Source organism: Atractosteus spatula, chromosome 19, assembly GCF_055471065.1.
Source record: "Atractosteus spatula isolate fAtrSpa1 chromosome 19, fAtrSpa1.hap1, whole genome shotgun sequence".
Lineage (NCBI taxonomy): Eukaryota > Metazoa > Chordata > Actinopteri > Semionotiformes > Lepisosteidae > Atractosteus > Atractosteus spatula.
The window spans coordinates 14,076,559-14,096,002 of record NC_142724.1 but is presented as its reverse complement, the minus strand read 5'-3'; the positions used below and the strand labels follow the sequence as shown (position 1 = coordinate 14,096,002).

Below are 19,444 nucleotides of genomic sequence, written 5' to 3'. Positions count from 1 at the left end.
TCCACACATAACACGCGTCAGCTCTTTTGCCAACGGTACACAAAGTTATTCACAAGTAGTGTGGGGCTTACCTGCTTTAGCAATCTGCAAGCTGGCATTTATCCCTGTTTCCGTTTCAGGAGTCCGTCTCAGAAGTTAAAAGAATGGGAGCTAAACACAGAGACGCTCGGTGTATTTTTCTTAAATTAACCTAGAACAGTTCTTAATTATTTTTCTGTTATCTATCACGCTTTCCTGAGCTCACAAGATTGCCAGCGTTTGTAGTACGCATTTCTGTGCTCTCCTGTGCTCACAACATTGGCATTGTTCCAAATTCACGCACATTCTCCTACCTCCCTATTTGCTGGAGATCACTTTTTTTAAATACAGTTGGTCAGTTACATTCGTAGCGTGCCTTCCTATAGAATGGTATAGAATTACATAGTAGCTCTTGTGTCCACTCAAGTATTAGCGTGCGCTGTATCGTAGTATGCAGGCTGCGTATTCGACACAAACTAATTTTATTAAAATAGAAAATATGAAAACTCTTCCCAATTTTTAAGTGCACACAACAAAGTTCTAGGGTCATATGGCATACCACATGGCGGCGTACCATAGTTTGAGAACTACTGAATTAGAGAGTGCAGAAACAGTTACTTCAGCGTCGGGTTAAGTGTGGATGCAGATCTGAGTATTATCAGCATAAGAAGCTGATCATCAGTTGCTCAGAGATTGGAAAGCAAGATAATGAAGAGAGCAGTTGGCCAACCTATTGTGGTCAACTAATCACCAATTTCAAATTTAATTGGTAGCGATGGCTATGTTGGAATGAAGTGATAGGTTTGATCCATTGAGCCACACACAATCCATTTTTCTTCCAGAAACCAGCCTGATTAGATGATGACATGTAAAGAAAGGGTTTCCAGCTATTGCCATTTGTTGTGTAATAACAAAGGGGGCATATTGAACTTCTGTGTCTCAACTGCTGCAGGTCAAACAGAGTGAAAGACCTAAGTCCGAGGCCCAGGTAGGAGAGCAGTTCTCTCCAACCATCCAGCCCTCGGTGAACACTCACTTCCGGGCCATCCAGCGACAGGACTCCTTCGAGATGGACGTGGCACCCGGGGAGAGCTTGGAACAAGATGGCAGCGTGACAGTCCTGAGGCCCGAACCCAGAGCGAGACCTCCAGGGCTTCAAATCCCAGAGGAGAGGCCACATCACGAGCACCCAGAGCCCACTCACACCACATGTTCTGCCCTGGGAGAAAACGCAGACCTCCAACAAGCACCAGGCAACCTGGAGTTGGACAACGCGGGCCCGCCACTGCCAGAGACACTACATGCCGAGGGGACCAGTACCCCAGGGCCTGCCCAAGAAAGCAGATCTGAAACAGCGGAGCCCTCAGCAGAGACCTTGGCAGTGCAGGGTGCTAGACCTGACCAATCAGTGAAGACACTAGAAGGAAGTGCTGAAGGGCAGACAGGAAGTGTGGACAGGCTGGAGGTGAGTGGTGAAGCAGGGCTGACGGAAAAGACGACTGTGGGCCCCCAGAGCAGTCAAACCACGGAGAACGTCAGGGTCACAGAGAGCTGTGAGCCAGGGGAGAGTTCAACGGGAGAAGCTGGCCTCACTTCTTCGGAGACCGCCATGAAACCTGAATCCCAGGAGAAAAAGAAAGGTACACAAGGCACTCTTCATTTTTTTTTTCAGCAGACATAATGTCGTGTCTGGAATGTCAAGGAGCATGCTGAGAAGGCCAAGAGTATCTAATCGTACTTAACTCTGTACGTTTCATAACAATCTGCCAAGTCAGTGTGTGCGGAAAAGATCAAACACAAAGCAGGCAGTAAAATTAAACATTGAGAAAGGCCGCAGATTTAAATCGACATCTGGAATTACAGACAGACTCAATTCCTTGACAGTCATGTGAAGACAATTCCTCAGCCTTTGTGCTGGGACTTGCTCTCTAGTCCCCTTAATGCAGCTGAAACTAGGATGAGCTCTAGTGGCTCGGGTGAATCTGTGTGGCTCTGGTGTTGGAGAGCTTTCCGAGCAGCCTGGCTGCCAGATGCGTTTGCTGCCAGTTCATCTTCCTCGTTGGTTAGTAGTTTTGACAGACTGGGAAGCAGAAGTAAAGCCAGATATCCCAGCTCTGTTCACCCCCTGCCACACCGCTCCCTCTCTTGCAGAAGATGATGCCTAAAAGTGTGTCTTTCCTCCCACCGGAAGCTGCTTTGCTGTTGGTTCAAGACGATGATTGAACCTTCTTCCCCCTCAGGTAAACGCAGCCAGCACCTGGGCCCTGCAGACATCTACCTGGATGACCTGACCAGCCTGAACCCGGAGGTGGCAGCCCTGTACTTCCCCAAGAGGTACGGCCCCCCACTGCTGCCTTCACTCCTCGCCTGTGGTCCTGTGGCCGAGGGGGCAGTTTGTGAGCAGACGCTGCGTTTCCTGCAGAGACTCGAGGCCAGGACTCAAGACACGGCTCGACTCAAGTCCGGTTCTGGTTATTCTTCGAAATTTAAGGCCCTACTGTTTTGTAACATTTTTTTCGGAGAATTTCATTTCTGTGCTTTTAATACACCAGGGCTGGCTGGAGGTGGTCTTGAATATTATTTTTTTGGATAGGGATCGGTAAATCCCATTCCCAAGAGCAGCAGTGTCTTGGATTTCATTCCACCTTGGATTGGAATTTCTTAATTGAGCTGGTAATTTGAATTAAAAAAACGTAAATCATCTTAAGCACTTAAAGACCTTTAGGAGTCCATATTGTACGAAAAGTAGTTTTTTTCAGAAAAAAGGAATGAAAGTTACTTTTTTACAACCTTATTAATTACTTATTTACAACCTATAATGTTACAATCCAAACGATGTTCCACTCTCAGACACTGACTACCGCCACGTATGAGGGGTGACCATTTCCTGTTTCTTGTTTCCTGTTTGCAGTGACAGTGAGATGGGCGTGCGGGGGGGGGCGGACCGAGGATCGCTGTCCGGTACCCAGTCGCCGCAGTCGGTGGGCAGCGGGGCTATGGACAGCGGCACCGAGTACCTGTCCGACTCCATGAGCGACATGCCTGAGGTCACCATGTCGCTCTGTGGCAGGGTGGTTGATACCAGCCTCATCAACAAAGGTAGCGTAGAGGCAGAGGCAGGGTCAGCTGTCGTTGAAACAGCCGAGTGACAATGTGGTCAACCAGGAGATTTAAATTCACTTTCTTTTTATCACTTTAACAACTTGTTTGTGCAAATTAAGTAGCTAAATACCTAGTTAGAATGAATACAGTCAAGGACAGGGGACCAACTCCAAGGAAAAATGTGCTTTGCTACATCATGCATTGGAAGGGCAGTGCATGTCCAGCTAATGTTGGAGCTCTTGAAAGCAGGAAGCGTTGCTGTGATGAGAAACCTCCACCTTACCTTACCTTTGGGTTTATAGAAAAGGATACTTATGCAGAAAATGCACACTCTTCAGCTTTTGTATAATCGCATCCGGTCTCGATCAGTTGGAACACCCACTGTGTATAACTGATATCCAGACTGGTTTAGTCAGCGGAGTTACAAATGATGACAGAGGGGTTTTTGCTTTGAATTGCTTTTGCCTTGGTTGTCAGACTGTTCAGCCTACAGTCTATAAGTATTGTTTTGCCGTAGAACAGTTTGGTTTTTACCAAGACCAAAACCTGGAGTGTGCATGAAGGATTCCTCTTTCTCACCAGGAGAGTCAGTACAGAGTTTTGCAGCTGTTCTTCTGCCTGATGTGTTAATCACTTCAGTCGGGAGCATCCTAATAAAGCCCTAAAAATAAATGATTGCATGTTTTTTGCCTTACCAAGATAATAATAATAATTGCTTACACTTATATAACGCTTTTCTGGACACTCCACTCAAAGCGCTTTACAGGTAATGGGGACTCCCCTCCACCACCACCAATGTGCAGCCCCACCTGGATGATGCGATGGCAGCCATAGTGCGCCAGAACGCTCACCACACATCAGCTATCATTGTGAGGAGAGCAGAGTAATGAAGCCAATTCATAGATGGGGATTATTAGGAGGCCATGATTGGTAAGGGCCAATGGGAAATTTGGCCAGGACGCTGGGGTTACACCCCTACTCTTTTCGAGAAACGCCCTGGGATTTTTAATGACCACAGAGAGTCAGGACCTCGGTTTTACATCTCATCCGAAGGACAGCGCCTGTTTACAGTATAGTGTCCCCGTCACTATACTGGGGCATTAGGACCCACATGGACCGCAGGGTGAGCGCCCCCTGCTGGCCCCACTAACACCTCTTCCAGCAGCAACCTTAGGTCTCGCATCCAGGTACTGACCAGGCTCACACCTGCTTAGCTTCAGTGGGTTGGCAGTTGTGAGTTGCAGAGTGATATGGCTGCTGGCTAAGATGCATATTGAGTTCCCCATTGCGCCTGTGCTAGTCTTCTCAGTCCTGGGATTAGACATTTGCACACTGTTTGTGATGACCAAACTGATCTGGCCTTCACTTCACCGGTCTCTCAGAAGTGGGCAAGCGTTTCTGATCTTTGATCATAATGAAACCTACATTCAAGGAATGAGACAAAGATACCGGTTTTTAAAAAGGTATTAATTAAAATAATGAATTGAAAAGAAGCGTTGTGTCCAGACTGAGTCACATTAGTGTTGTGCAAAAGTGCACAGAAGTTCTCGGCAGCAGTGTCATGTTTGTGAGCTCTCTGAATTGGTTAAATTGTTTAATTTAAGTTTTCCTTTTCTTCTTTGTTTCAGAGAAATTTATGGAGCACCTCGTCAGCTTCCAGGACTTTGTACAGAACCCTGGAATCATTGAGGACCCCAATCTTGTCATCTGCATCAACTCGAAGTCAGTCTTTTGCAAGAATTATAAACAAAATAGTATATTCATTACATTTATTTTGAATATCCAGACTTCCAGGCATTCTCTGTCACCTGCTCATATTTCTTGGTTTATCAGAATTCGATGATTTAGGTAAGCAAAACAAAAGTATTAAAGGGATTTTTTGTTTTTCAGGTTGGCAACTGTTGAGTAGTCCTCAGTGAAGTAGTTTTGGTCTCGGGTGACAAATTCATTCTCAAAACAAGTTTTTTTTTTCTTTTCAGATATTATAACTGGGCTGTTGCTGCACCAGTGATTCTCTCAATGCAGGCTTTCCAGAAGACCCTACCAAAGGTACTGTCGCTGCTTGAATTTAAAAAACTGACAAGGCATCGTTTCCCCGAGAAACAAATGATGTCAAAAGCCCCCGGTTAAAACCAAAGTGTCTTTCTTCCGATATCATCAAATCTATACATGGATTTACTAAAAATGTACTTGTGTGTCATACTGTACTCCTCAGTCATATCAAATCGCATGGTTGCGAATACAAATTGCTCGACTGAAAAGCAAAAAAAAAAAAACAGTTTCGACTTTCCTGTCCCAATACCATCTTCCAGGTCTTGTAGTTGTCCTGGGCAGTTTGTTGCTTTAGTATAAACAGAAGTTTGAAAACAATTCTGCCTCACCATGCCCTGCGCTGAGACTCTCGCCCTCTCCCCCTGTGCAGAGTGCTGTGGACAAGCTAGTGAAGGACAAGATGCCAAAGAAGTCAGGAAGGTGGTGGTTTTCCTGGCGTCGGAGAGATCTGGACACTAAACAGGTATAGGACTGGGACCTCACTGCTCTTCACAGCTCGGGAATACTAGGCCTTCTTGTCCAGCAATAATCAGCACAGGAAAAGAGTGCTTTAACAGGATGTTTCCAATACAACAGGATGTTTCCCATCCTGTTGGATCATGTGTTGATGTTAGTTGAGCTACCCATCCATCTATTGGGTGGAGCGATGGTACTGTGGCTAAGGATCTGTGCCTGTGGCTTGAAGGTTGCCGGTTCAAATCCTGCGGTCGGCAGAGGAATCCTACTCGGTTGGGCCCCTGAGCAAGGCCCTTAACCCCAGCTGCTCCAGGGGTGCCGTATAAATGGCTGACCCTGAGCTCTGACCCCAAGCTTCTCTCCTTGTCTGTGCGTCTCATGGAAAGCGAGTTGAGGTATGTGAAAAAGAAACATTCCTAATACAAGAAATTGTATATGGCCAATTAAGTAATCTTATCTAATTAACACAACAAATGACAGAATCGTCCTGCAAAAACTGGCACAATTGCAGAGAGCGTGGGTACAGTACATGGCTCTGATTCTGGAGAGCAGCAGGCACTTGTCTTTTTATTCCAGGGAACTCGGAGTTACATATGTAACTAATGTCTTACTGAATTGAACCAGTTTATCCACAATGTGGAAGGAAGAAGGAAGGGGCCAGCTTAGAAGAGAAGCAGCAGGAAAACGTGTAGGACGTTTCAGTTCTGACTGCAGATCCTGTTTTTTCAGCCCGAGTCGAAGGAAGGCAAGACCGGAGAGCAGATGGGGACGCCCGCGGCTGATGGGGGCGCCTCCTCCTCTCAGTGAGCACTGCGCACTCTGTACTGCTGAAGGGGTCTCTGTGTCCCCAGTGTCTCCTCAGTCTGATCATGCTCTGAGCTCCGGGCCACGGGCCTAACCTTGATAAATTGTCTGCACTCTTTATCTCCGCAAATGCTGTTGGGATATATTTAGAGTCAAAAATTTTAAAAAAGCTTTTTTTTTTTAATCAGTGTTTCCTATTGTGGGCACATCTGAAAAATGTGAAAGCCAGCATAGGGTGTCTCCCCTCCCTCTCCTGACAGCTCTTATTCACTGTAGGATCTAGAGTTACTTCACAAAGCATTTTTTAAGTACCATGTGCCAAATTATTTTTTTTTTGCAAGTCAAAAATATTCTCCTGACGGTGCGAGAGTGTGACAGCTGCAGATGTACACAACACCCTCTATTCTGAATCAGCTGATTCCTGCCTTTTATTTGCAGACCAAGCCAGTGTCTAGTATACAGTGTCTAGTACAGTGTCTTGTATACCACAAGGCCAGGAGTGTCTAGTCCTGGTCCTGGGGGGACCAGTGTGTCTGCAGGTATTCTAGAGCTCTTCAAAGCAGCTGCACCTGAAGAGCTGGGAGTAACTGAAATTCGTCTCTTTAAATGAGCTGATGCAGGTTGTTAATGCTGAGTTGAAATGGAAAGAGAACCTACAGACGCACCTGCTCTCCAAGACCAGGGCTGACCGTCCCCGTCTTGGGCAGACGTGCGGTTTCAGAGCTGGAGGAAGTTGTACGACTGCAGTTCTTGAGCCCGGACTGACCGGCTCTCGTCCCCGTTGTCTTAGGGCTAAGCAGGACGGCTCGTCCAGCGAGGACGACTCGGGAACAGCCAGGGAACTGCGTCCGGGACAGCCCATGAGCACATCACAGTGCATCAGCCAGATGTACCGCAAGTCCCTGCGTCTCACCTCGGAGCAGATCGTAAGACTCCTTACTCTGTCTAAAGTGCTGCAGTCACGCTGGGGGGCCTTGAACACCTTCTAGTTTCTTAACCGTCTTGGTTTGGATCTCTGCTTGTACTTGAGCAAGAGACAACAAAGGAAGTGTTTCATTATTTTTATCGCTCATCATGTCATGGTTTCATAAATTTCATGATCCACTCATTGGTGGAGTTTGGCAGTCAGGGGCTTCGGTGCAAATATTTCTATGGGCCCTTCCTCCTCCCCTGCTATTGCACACTTGCTGCAACCTGGTGCGGTAAAAGAGCCGACTCACTCATCTGAAATTCATCCTCCGAACATCGCTCACCCCAGAGTCTGCAATCCCTTTGGTATGATATGCTGCTTTACTTGTCCGGTTGCATTTTCCTTCTCCGTCAGCCGGATGAACGTCGCCGGACTCCAGTTCGCTGCCCATGTGGCTGCTGGAGGTCGGTGGAGTGGCGATCGTGTGGCTTGTGCTTGCTCTGTTCAGTATAGCGTTTCGCTAGAGTTAACAGTGGCTCCATGTTCAACTGCTGTTGGTTGCAGCCCAGAAGAGTCTCCATTTCAGTCCCTTTGGTTGCTCATGTATGTCTAGTCAATTATATAAATGTATTAAGTAAGCTTCAATTACATTTGTTGTCTGTACAACAAACCCCAGATCTAATCTTGGCCATAGCCAGGTTCCTTTTATTTTGTTGGGATGCAAGGATTCAAGGCTCAGTCCAGTGAAGGTTTGAGATGAGTTTAGTTGTAAGGAAAATGGCCACTTCCAGAGAACCCTGAAGGAGACATACACAAGGTGTATTTTCCACAGTGCCCCAAATTGAAACAGTTTTACAGGGGTTTTTATAACTTTTTCATCATGTTATCACCATGAATGGGGGTGAAAGAGTCCAAATTCTTCTTATGGTCCAATGGCTATTCTTGATGATGTTGTCCCACCTTTCAGCTATTTCTGTGGTGTCACATACAACGGCAGGTGTCTGTTTAAAATTTCCTCAAGCCAGGTCAGGGGTCACAATGACCCCAGGCCAGAGTCAGATTGCTACAAGTTTTCCAGAAAATAAGTGAATATCTAGCGATTCCCACGAGAGAGACAAACCTTCAGTGTTAGTGAGGTTACAAGTGAATTGCAATCAGTATTGGAGAATAATTACTCCTTGTCACCACACACCCTGTCACCTCACTGTGTCATGCTGCCTTAGGAGAGCCCATGTTTTGATGTGAGGTCCCACTGACTCCTCCTCTAGCTCTGCCAATGTAACCGCATGTAACCTGTGACTACTAATGGGTCATGGGAGCGTCGCTGTAATTCCGCTTGTCGTCCTGCGCAGGCGCGCCTGAACCTGCGAGAGGGGGCGAACGAGATTGTGTTCAGCGTGACCACTCAGTACCAGGGCACCTGTCGGTGTGAGGCCGCCATCTACCTCTGGAACTGGGATGACAAAATCATCATCTCCGACATCGATGGCACCATCACCAAGTGAGTGAAAGTTCTTGGCTCTTGTTCAGTCGGGTCTCAATGAAAGATGTGTGATAAGTAAAGTCAAGGATTTTTTCATGCTTTCAAAAGTTTGAAGGAAAATCAAATTAAAGACCAACAGAACAATGCGCAGTAAAACCTTGGTACTTGCCATCACAAGTCTGTACCCCTGAGTATCTGAGTTTTATCTGCTGTGGCTGGAAGGTTGCTGGTTCAAATCCCACGGCCGGCAGAGGAATTCTACTCCATTGGGGCCCCTGAGCAAGACCCTTAACCCCGACTGCTCCAGGGGCGCTGTATAGATGGCTGACACTGCGCTCTGACCCCAAGCTTCTCTCCCTGTCTGTGTCCCAGCAAGCTAGGGTATGCGAAAAGACAAATTCCTAATGCCAAGAAATTGTATATGGCCAATAAAGTGATCTTCTCCCCATTACAGATCCGATGCCCTGGGCCACATCCTTCCTCAGCTGGGAAAAGACTGGACTCACCAAGGCGTTGCCAAGCTGTTCCACAAAATCCACCAGTGAGTGTCCAGGAATCTGCATCCACTGCACAGAGGCACGACTGACCTTATCAGTGTGCTGTGTTTTACTAGATCTGTTCAATCATTGATTCGCTCCTCAGCTGAAACCCGGGCTTCACTGTTGATCCAAAACTAATCCAAAAATTAGGTACTATAATGAGGCTTGCAGCTATACTGTATGCATTGCACCAACTTGTGAAGTAGTTGAGGACAGCTCAGTGCTGTGATGCTGCGTGCTGTTGACTCAGAGCAAGCGCGTGCTGCTTCGGGTGTCTGTGTACAGTTTGCCTGTTATCCCCATGTTCACATGAGTTTCCTCCGACCTCCCAAAGACACGCTGTAAGTTCTTCTTTTTCTCCATGACTGTGCGGTTGGTATCCCACTGTGGTCCTGCTTCCGAGATCTGCTGTGGCTTGCTGTGATCCTCACCAGGACGAGCAGCTTTCTGAGAATAGATGGATGAAAAATTAGCAAGTAACCTTGTTTGAGATAAATACTCTGTGCCCAAACAGCCCATCAGCCCTGTGTACTAACAGAGCCTTGCATTTGTTTTCTGCCAAGGAATGGCTACAAGTTCCTGTACTGCTCAGCACGAGCTATTGGCATGGCTGACATCACCAAGGGCTACCTGCAGTGGGTGAACGACAGGGGTGCCGTCCTGCCCAAAGGCCCCGTGCTACTGGCTCCAAGCAGCCTGTTCTCCGCCCTGCACAGGTGAGCTGCCCACACCTGCCCTCCTGGAGGGGCTGGCGCGGTGCTGACCGTCCTCGTCTGTCCTGAACCGAGATCTCTGCTTCAGGGCTGAAGAGGGAATCTGTGATCATGAATTCTTCAAAATATTAGTTGTATCTTCTTCTGGGCTTTAAGCATCCGATGAACAGATTTAACTGGCTGCTTTAAAAAGATATGCTTGCAGGTGATGTTTCTTTCATTTTCAGTTTTTCCTCCGAAGATCAGCACAGATAAAACTTCATTTCTCTCCAGAGCCCAGGGCAACTTTTAGAAGAGCATATGGACAAGAGGATCATGTTCAGAAAATGCTTTTAATTGTTAAATCAAGTAAATACAGTCTAAGTAGGCAGCTGCGTCAGCATGCATGGGCTGCAAAGGAACAAGTACAGGTTTATTCTGTGCTGAAAAGAGATGAAAAGAAACCCAACGTTTGGGCAGTGGAGCCTTCTTTGGGTGTTCTTGTGTTTCTCTTCTTCTCTTTTACATATTAAACAGAGTCTAGTTCAACATCGTTGACTGCAGCTGTGATACTGAAGGGATGATTGAGGGTCAAATTCACCACGTCTGGCTCTCCGTTGTGACAGGGGCAGCCATTGAGAATACTGCAGCTTCCCCACAAACTACTGATCTCTTTTGCTTTTTGTTCATGACAGGGAGGTGATAGAAAAGAAGCCAGAAGTCTTTAAAATCGCCTGTCTGACGGACATCAAGAACCTCTTCAGCCCACAGAAGCAGCCCTTCTACGCAGCCTTTGGCAACAGACCCAATGTAAGCTGGATTTCTGGGCTGCTCAGGGGGTTCTCGGTCGGAGAGGAGCCTGTAGGGGGCGCCATGTCACCGAGCAGAGACTCTAGGCTGCTGAGTGTGTTCTCGGGTCTGAGAGGAGCCTGTAGGGGGCGCCGTGTCACCGAGCAGAGACTCTGGGCTGCTGAGTGTGTTCTCGGGTCTGAGAGGAGCCTGTAGGGGGCGCTGTGTCACCGAGCAGAGACTCTGGGCTGCTGAGTGTGTTCTCGGGTCTGAGAGGAGCCTGTAGGGGGCGCCGTGTCACCGAGCAGAGACTCTGGGCTGCTGAGTGTGTTCTCGGGTCTGAGAGGAGCCTGTAGGGGGCGCCGTGTCACCGAGCAGAGACTCTAGGCTGCTGAGTGTGTTCTCGGGTCTGAGAGAAGCCTGTAGGGGGCGTCGTGTCACCGAGCAGAGACTCTGGGCTGCTGAGTGTGTTCTCGGGTCTGAGAGGAGCCTGTAGGAGGCGCCGTGTCACCGAGCAGAGACTCTGGGCTGCTGAGTGTGTTCTCGGGTCTGAGAGGAGCCTGTAGGGGGCGCCGTGACACCGAGCAGAGACTCTGGGCTGCTGAGTGTGTTCTCGGGTCTGAGAGGAGCCTGTAGGGGGCGCCGTGTCACCGAGCAGAGACTCTGGGCTGCTGAGTGTGTTCTCAGGTCTGAGAGGAGCCTGTAGGGGGCGCCGTGTCACCGAGCAGAGACTCTGGGCTGCTGAGTGTGTTCTCGGGTCTGAGAGGAGCCTGTAGGGGGCGCCGTGTCACCGAGCAGAGACTCTGGGCTGCTGAGTGTGTTCTCGGGTCTGAGAGGAGCCTGTAGGGGGCGCCGTGTCACCGAGCAGAGACTCTGGGCTGCTGAGTGTGTTCTCGGGTCTGAGAGGAGCCTGTAGGGGGCGCCGTGTCACCGAGCAGAGACTCTGGGCTGCTGAGTGTGTTCTCGGGTCTGAGAGGAGCCTGTAGGGGGCGCCGTGTCACCGAGCAGAGACTCTGGGCTGCTGAGTGTGTTCTCGGGTCTGAGAGGAGCCTGTAGGGGGCGCCGTGTCACCGAGCAGAGACTCTGGGCTGCTGAGTGTGTTCTCGGGTCTGAGAGGAGCCTGTAGGGGGCGCCGTGTCACCGAGCAGAGACTCTGGGCTGCTGAGTGTGTTCTCGGGTCTGAGAGGAGCCTGTAGGGGGCGCCGTGTCACCGAGCAGAGACTCTGGGCTGCTGAGTGTGTTCTCGGGTCTGAGAGGAGCCTGTAGGGGGCGCCGTGTCACCGAGCAGAGACTCTGGGCTGCTGAGTGTGTTCTCGGGTCTGAGAGGAGCCTGTAGGGGGCGCCGTGACACCGAGCAGAGACTCTGGGCTGCTGAGTGTGTTCTCGGGTCTGAGAGGAGCCTGTAGGGGGCGCCGTGACACCGAGCAGAGACTCTGGGCTGCTGAGTGTGTTCTCGGGTCTGAGAGGAGCCTGTAGGGGGCGCCGTGTCACCGAGCAGAGACTCTGGGCTGCTGAGTGTGTTCTCGGGTCTGAGAGGAGCCTGTAGGAGGCGCCGTGTCACCGAGCAGAGACTCTGGGCTGCTGAGTGTGTTCTCGGGTCTGAGAGGAGCCTGTAGGGGGCGCCGTGACACCGAGCAGAGACTCTGGGCTGCTGAGTGTGTTCTCGGGTCTGAGAGGAGCCTGTAGGGGGCGCCGTGTCACCGAGCAGAGATTGCGGGGTGCTGTTCTGTATTTCAGCTTCATTATCTGGCATCTTTTAAGTTTGAAATTCTCAGCTTGAGTTCCAACATGGATTTTCAGTTATCATTGTGGGTGGAATCCACCCGGCTCTTCGCTCTGCGTTTTCAATGGCTGGAAAAATGAACTGGCTGCTGTCCTTGTCTTTAGTGTTGCTGTGGTCATCATCTTGTCTGGTGTACTCTACATAAACACTGTGTGAGTTTTTAGTTGTGAGTTCTAAGTTACCAATGGCTTTGAAATAATGTTATGTAGAGTAACATTTTGGTGATATCTATACATTCTTAATGTTTACATATTGCTGTGAAGAAACAATCATTTTTTCTCCTCAGCAATACTTGTCGTTGAATGTCAAAGCTGTTTTCCAAGGTGTCTCTTGTGCTTGTTGAACATGCATTTAGCAGTCCTGCTTCGTGCCTGTGAGGGAAGAGCTTAAAAGCAGCGCAGCTCTGTGTGCAATTTGAAAGGATACAGTTGGAGTAAAGGTTTTGTTGAACTATCAGTGAGCATAGCACATGATGAATATGGTGTTTTAGTGAATTCATCATTTTAGGACACAAGAGATCCTCAGCAGGTGACTGGATGGATATAGATCCTTGGATCAATAAGCTACTAGCAAGCAAATGAGGGCTCCTGTCATCCAGTAGTGTTTTTGCATCCTATGTTTGCCACATCTGCTCAGAACTGATTTTCTCATCTTTCCATTCAGGATGTTTATGCCTACAAGCAGGTAGGAGTTTCAGAGTCGAGGATCTTCACTGTCAATCCCAAGGGAGAGCTGATCCAAGAGCAAACCAAGGGCAACAAGTCATCGTAAGCATCTGGCTGTTTTCTCAGTCAGGCTCTCGGTATAATGACTTAAATCTGCAGCTGCATGTGTGATAAGTATCCCCACCTGTCCTTGTCATACCTAGACCTTGAGCTGTGTTTTAAAGTGTTTCTTTATGTTTAACTCCCAGTGGATTATCCCACTAGGATGACCTAGCTAGGATATGAGGATGATAACTTTGTCCATGATATGCAAAGAAACCTACAGAGACTAATGTGCTACTAACTAATACTACTAATACTAATACTGCAGTACAAACCTCTTTTTCTATCCTATGCAAAAAACAGAGTTACTCCAGCAGAGAAACACACAATGAGTCACTGGTGGAGCTAGGCTGAGTATAGCATTTATTTAACAAGCTGAGGGGTTAATGCTTTGATTTACCTGTGGTCTCTCTTTCTGCGTCTCAGGTACTCTCGGCTGAGTGAGCTCGTGGAGCATGTTTTCCCCGTGCTCGTTAAGGGCAGGAACTCATCCTTCGACTGCCCAGACTTCAGCCACTTTTCCTACTGGAGAGAGCCTCTGCCAGCCCTCGACCTCCGCGACCTTCAGTAGTCTCCTGTCTGTGCCACCCCTGCCCCCTCCTGTAGTCCTGTGCCACCACGGGCTGTCCCCCCGGTCTCCGTTCCCCTGCTGCAGGTCTCCAGGGGTCACTGTCCTGAGGAATCTCAGTGAGGCCTCATAAGTTGGTTTTTTTTTCCCAGCATCTGTCCGCGACAGCCCAGAAAGCCCGCAGAAAAACAGAGGCTCTGAACTGGATCCAGGTCCTCAGAGAGGTTTGGCCGCAACAGGTCAGATATGTCGGTTTGGGCCGAGAGCAATCTCCTGCCTCTCTCCTTCAGTCTGTACTGCCCAGCCCACCAGGGACAGTGGTGTGTTGACCTGCCTGTGTCTTATCTCGTGCAGCAAACAGGCAAGAGTTGTTTTTTTGCTGTCGACATTGACAATCCCAGGTTTTCAGGTTTGTTTTACAGATAGCACCTTTTTTTTTACTGAAACTGAATTGTTTTGGGATATATAAAAGGTTGTTGTTTCGTATCAGTAGCCTCTACAGAAGCAATACCTCCTGGAAGAAAGTAGGTGCAAAAAATCCTTGGTATAGTACTTTTATACCATCTGTCAGGATTGTTTTTAAAGTGTATTAAGTTCACAAAACTGTCTTTGAGTCAGTACACGAGTGTAGTCCCAGTCTTTAACTGTTTTTGCTCTACGTTCTACTCAACCAAGAATAATTGATGAATGAGATTTCAGTCTCATGAATTGAAATGAATGAGTGAAACTTTTTCTTGGAAATGCTATAAAATAATATAAATGCTATAAAACATCTTGGTAAAAATCCAAAGAAAATGGCTACACAAGGAAACTGGGCCAAACAGAACAACTGGTCTGAGCCTTTCTTCCCCAATACTGGCACAGAACATAAGGGGATGTACGCTCTCTGGCGCTGCTTCAATAAACTACTATTCCTGAGAAATAAATACGCACAATGTTCCATAATTGCTGCCCTTTTGTTCAGTTGAAAGTATGTTGATGTTGTCTAATCCTGAAGCAGACTTGTTGCACGGGTCTGAAGATAACAATTTGGTTTGAGGTAAACTGAGACAGAAAGTGTAGTGGATCGGCTCTGAAGTCCGGTTTCTTTATGAAAGGTGAATCGTTTTTCCTGCGGAACTGCCATGCTACCTACCACACTAGTAGAGTACGTCCGCAGGGTCCAGCAAGAGGATTCAATGTGCAGAATTGACAAGATAAAACGACTACATTTGGTTAAATTGGCAGCAAAGACTGGGGCTGTAGTGAAAACATCTCTTGTCTGAAGACCTTCACCTGTGCCGTTTTGTAAAGCCAAAGCATAAGCTTGACTAAACTGCAGGAATCGAAGTGGAGATGCGAGGCTGTCGATAAAAGGACCTAGTGATGCCGACACTGGTGTGCGCATCAAACCAGCCCCCAGATCCACATCAGATACTCTCAGGGACACATCCCAGGGAGCCGGAGCAAGAGCCAGCTCTGCTGTGTTTCTAGCCTGCTTTACTGTACGAGCTCAAGACCATGAGTTCATGAGACTATCGGAACAAAGGGCTTTAATTCAAACGCAGCTGTATTGCATTGGTGTGTAAAGCGGAGGACTCTTCTTCTTGTGTGAGACAATGTCAGAAGAGTTTGCAAAACAAGGACAGCCTTTCAAACGTGTTACCCTCCCGCGAATGTCATTTTAAGAACTATCGAAAGATTGCGTGCAGTGAGCTTCAGCAAGTGTGATCTCTCCCTGTTGTGTTGTGGGGGGCTGCCTTCCTCCTTAGAGGAGAAATACTGAGAGTGGAAATATCTGATGCACTGGGAAGCTGAATACAGGATTTCTCTGGCAAGAAAAGACAGAAGTATTGACCCCCTTTACACTTTGAGAACTAGGAAGAGTTAATTGACCAATAACTATAGTTCAACAAACATGATCGTGGACTGAATGGATTCCACTATTTGTGCAGCCACTGCTGTTGTCAGGCTGACTTCTTTGTTGTCATTCAGACGGGAGGGACTGTCCAGGTACTGAACATTTCTTTTTCTTGTAACTGCGGAAAATGTAGATTCAAGAGTGATTTCTTTGCGCAGGGTTGCACATTTAAGTCTATGAATACGATTTTGACACTAACAGAGAAAAGTTGTTCAGTCCGGTGAACTGGCTCTGGGTAAACTGTTTTCAGTGTTTACTAAAATTTCATATGCAAAAAAAGGAACAATTCTGTTATACTGTATTCCTTAGCTTGTGCTAGATGTTCTGTTTTTGATTACTTAATCTCCTTTTTATTTATTTTTTTCTTCTTTCTGATACTTTTCACAGTTTATATATATTCATTTTCTAAGTTCTTGAAGAATAAACTTTGATTCAAGAAAGACAGCATTGTTTTCTTTTTACCACACATTCAGTTTAAAATCCTCCTGGCTACAGTTAGACAGACCTCTTGATTTCTGGGTTGTAGAAATGAACAGTAGTTGGACATGCATGCAGGGCCTGTCTGTAAGAAACTGAAGGCAAAATAGCATGTCCCAGTGTAGCATCACCTTTGTCTTTACCTTCCTAATCTTGTGATGTTATAACTTCATTCAGCCCTTATCGCCGGAGGTGCCTAATTTTGGTATAGTTCAAAAATAATGGTGCGAGTGTGTGCTTGCTAGTGTCTGTGTGTGCCCAGTGATAGATGTCCTGTCCAGAGTGTGTCCCGTTCCTTGCCAAGATGGGCTTCAGCTCCCCCAAAGTATTAGGTAAAGCAGATAGAAAATGAATGGAAGGACAGGCACCCATACAGCAAATACAGTAAAAGGTTTATTCCACGGTATTGTAAACAAAATTAACATTATATTCTGGCTCAATGTGAATTCACATTTCAATTTTACAAAGTTTTTTTTTAATAAGCCATAATGTGTGGAGGTAGATGGGGCGAACTGTTTATCTACTGGCCTAGAGGGGTAATCATGAAGCCAGAAAAATCTTTTTTCTATTTCACACTTACTGAGAGACTTGAGTTAATTTCTATCATCTCGTTCGCCACCAGTTCCCTTCAAGAAAATGCATCATATTAATACCCGGTTCCTGACCTCACCTTCAATTTGTCCTCTTGTTTCTGTTGGCTGAACATCTGCTGCTATTACACCTCGACGGTGCCTGTCTGAGTGCAGTTGAGCTCCATGGGTCACATATTATGGGCTCAAGCCTGGCTTGTGTCAGTGATCACCTGGATTCGCCAAACAGCAGCACACACCTGGCTGAGCACCTCCAAGTTGAGATGGAGGATGGGAATTGTTGCTCTCTTGCCAGCACAGTGCCCCTTGTGGCCTGAAGGGTTGACGTCAGTACATAGGATTATGCATGGAGCTGTTCAAAATTGAGACTGAGCTTCTGATTTGCCAACATTGTTGTTCTGTTTTTGGTAGACTTGGTTTTGAGCTTTGTGCGGTAAACATTCCGAGTGTCTTGGGGTCGTTTTGAACCGATAGTGTGTTATTTTGCAAAGTAAAATTGAGTTTGGGGATGTGTGTCGATTGCTTTTGACATTGTCAGGAATTGAGTTTGAGCATTCTTTTACTAGACTTAAAGTGCAGCTTTTGAGCTTGTGAATCATGGCATTCCTGCTGGATTGCATGGACAATGCGCTCCGGATCACGGCAGGGACATCCTTTTACCTGATTGCCAGGATCCACTTTGGAAATCTTGGCTGTTTTAAATTGAGGTTGTCCTGCTTACAGAAGGTGTTTCACAGGGTTGTGTGATGGGACTTTTGTTTTTTTTTTTCCTGTTTACCAACTTCCTGTTGGTGAAATTATTCAGCATCATGGACTTGGTGTCCCTGCTATGCTGATGACAATAAGATTGATTACTTGATACAAGATTGAGAGTGATGTATCACCGCTGTAGTTTCTGCCCACACAGGTGTCTGATGTTAAAATGTTTTCATAAGAAACACTGAGCTTGCGATAGGTACCTGTGAGATATTATCTTATGGCTTTATTCCTTGACTGCACCTGTCAAATGCCATCTGCCAGCTGTCTGACGAGAATTACACCTGGCTTTGTCGAGAGAATTTCACTAGCTGCCTTTGAAAAACACCTGTTTCTTTAAAATTAAAACTGGTAGACTGCCATCAAGCCCTGAAGATGCATTCCAAGTTCTTAAACCGGAAGCACATCCGAGTCTTCTGATACTGTTTCCTACAGCGCTTTATCCTTCCTCAGCCTGAAGTCTGTTGTTAGTTTATTCCTTGGTTGAGCACCTGAGTGAAATACTTTAACACGCCAAATGGGACAAACCCCTCATCGAAGCCCAACAGAGTTCTGTGCAGAGAAAAACATTTAGCAGGGCTGAATTAGGCCAATACCCACTGCTAATCAATATACATTAGAGAACAGTACAACACTGGTTCCACATACAAAAACTGACCACAGAGGGCACTGTGAGTCTAGAGAAGAGCCTCAGGTCAGTTCAACCAAAAAAATTAAAATCAAAGTCACGCAAATCACAGCCCAATCCCACAACTTCCTTACCCACTGGGACACACAAACCCAACAAAAACAGGAACACTAAAGGACCCTAAAAAGATCATTCAGACCAGCTATCTGACCAAGGTAAGAGACAGCAAGGACACACAGACCTGGCAACACACAGCTAGACCTGGCTGCCCAGAAAGGACGGGCTCAGTGACTGCAGCCTGGCCAGAGCCACTGGGAGACACAGTCTGGCCTGACTTCCCAGAGAGGACTGTGCTCTTACTGTCAGCAGGGAGAAAAGGAGGCATACTGCTTCTGCTGCACTGCAGGAAATACTCATGGATTAGGCAAACATTCTTCTAAAACTAAGACATCTAATTCCAGAATTCCTACTCCTGGCAAAATCTGAAGTTTCCAATTCTGCAGGGGGAGTGTATGTGATCTCCTGGCACAGCCTGAGGAGCAGGCAGTATTGTCTCATAATGTTTTGTTGATCATTTTGCTTCTACCCCAACTTGAGCCAAATAGGGGGGGGGGGTCTGTATTTTACAGGGGATGTTTGGGTCTAACCTTTGATTTCATCTAGCCCTACGTCAGGTGCTACCACTGGCAGAGTTTATTGTAATTCAGTGCATCTTGCATACTTTTAGATTTAAATCCGTATAGAGGATATACTATTATGACGCATTTCTTATATGAGTGTACGGCCAGATACTGGCCAGAAACTAGCCTGTCTGGTTCCAGGAGCTGGAAGGAGATCAGATGTGCTCTGATGGGGTTTGTGGAAAGCAACACTGCAGCATCTGTTCTCGTTCACCACCTTGAGCCTCTTGCCCTCCTAAGATGAATGGTCTTTCTCGTACTTTAAAAGCTGCCTAAATCAAATAAAACATCAAGCTTACTGAAAAGGATATAGAGAAAACCAATGAGGTTACCAGACAGGCCCAGCTGTACTGAAAATAATTTCAGACAGCAGTGTGAAATAGGAGTGGTATTAAAATGCACAGATTACCTGGAAATAGGATAAAAGCCACCTGTGGACTACGCTCATGT

At 47.1% G+C, this 19,444-nt stretch overlaps 1 protein-coding gene across 1 annotated transcript in view; it reads left to right on the top strand.

Annotated features, from left to right (window-relative positions):
- LOC148818137 (phosphatidate phosphatase LPIN2) overlaps nucleotides 1-16,303 on the top strand; it is a 36,185-nt gene extending 19,882 nt beyond the window's left edge. Inside the window, exons 7-20 of the mRNA XM_088937733.1 lie at nucleotides 971-1,658; nucleotides 2,259-2,352; nucleotides 2,930-3,117; nucleotides 4,749-4,842; nucleotides 5,100-5,169; nucleotides 5,543-5,635; nucleotides 6,358-6,431; nucleotides 7,223-7,358; nucleotides 8,695-8,843; nucleotides 9,280-9,366; nucleotides 9,928-10,080; nucleotides 10,752-10,866; nucleotides 13,292-13,395; nucleotides 13,822-16,303. Coding sequence (XP_088793859.1) covers nucleotides 971-1,658; nucleotides 2,259-2,352; nucleotides 2,930-3,117; nucleotides 4,749-4,842; nucleotides 5,100-5,169; nucleotides 5,543-5,635; nucleotides 6,358-6,431; nucleotides 7,223-7,358; nucleotides 8,695-8,843; nucleotides 9,280-9,366; nucleotides 9,928-10,080; nucleotides 10,752-10,866; nucleotides 13,292-13,395; nucleotides 13,822-13,966 — 2,190 coding nt within the window. The 3' untranslated portion in view covers nucleotides 13,967-16,303. The remainder of the gene's footprint in view (nucleotides 1-970; nucleotides 1,659-2,258; nucleotides 2,353-2,929; nucleotides 3,118-4,748; nucleotides 4,843-5,099; nucleotides 5,170-5,542; nucleotides 5,636-6,357; nucleotides 6,432-7,222; nucleotides 7,359-8,694; nucleotides 8,844-9,279; nucleotides 9,367-9,927; nucleotides 10,081-10,751; nucleotides 10,867-13,291; nucleotides 13,396-13,821) is intronic.
- Nucleotides 16,304-19,444: the final 3,141 nt, after the last annotated feature.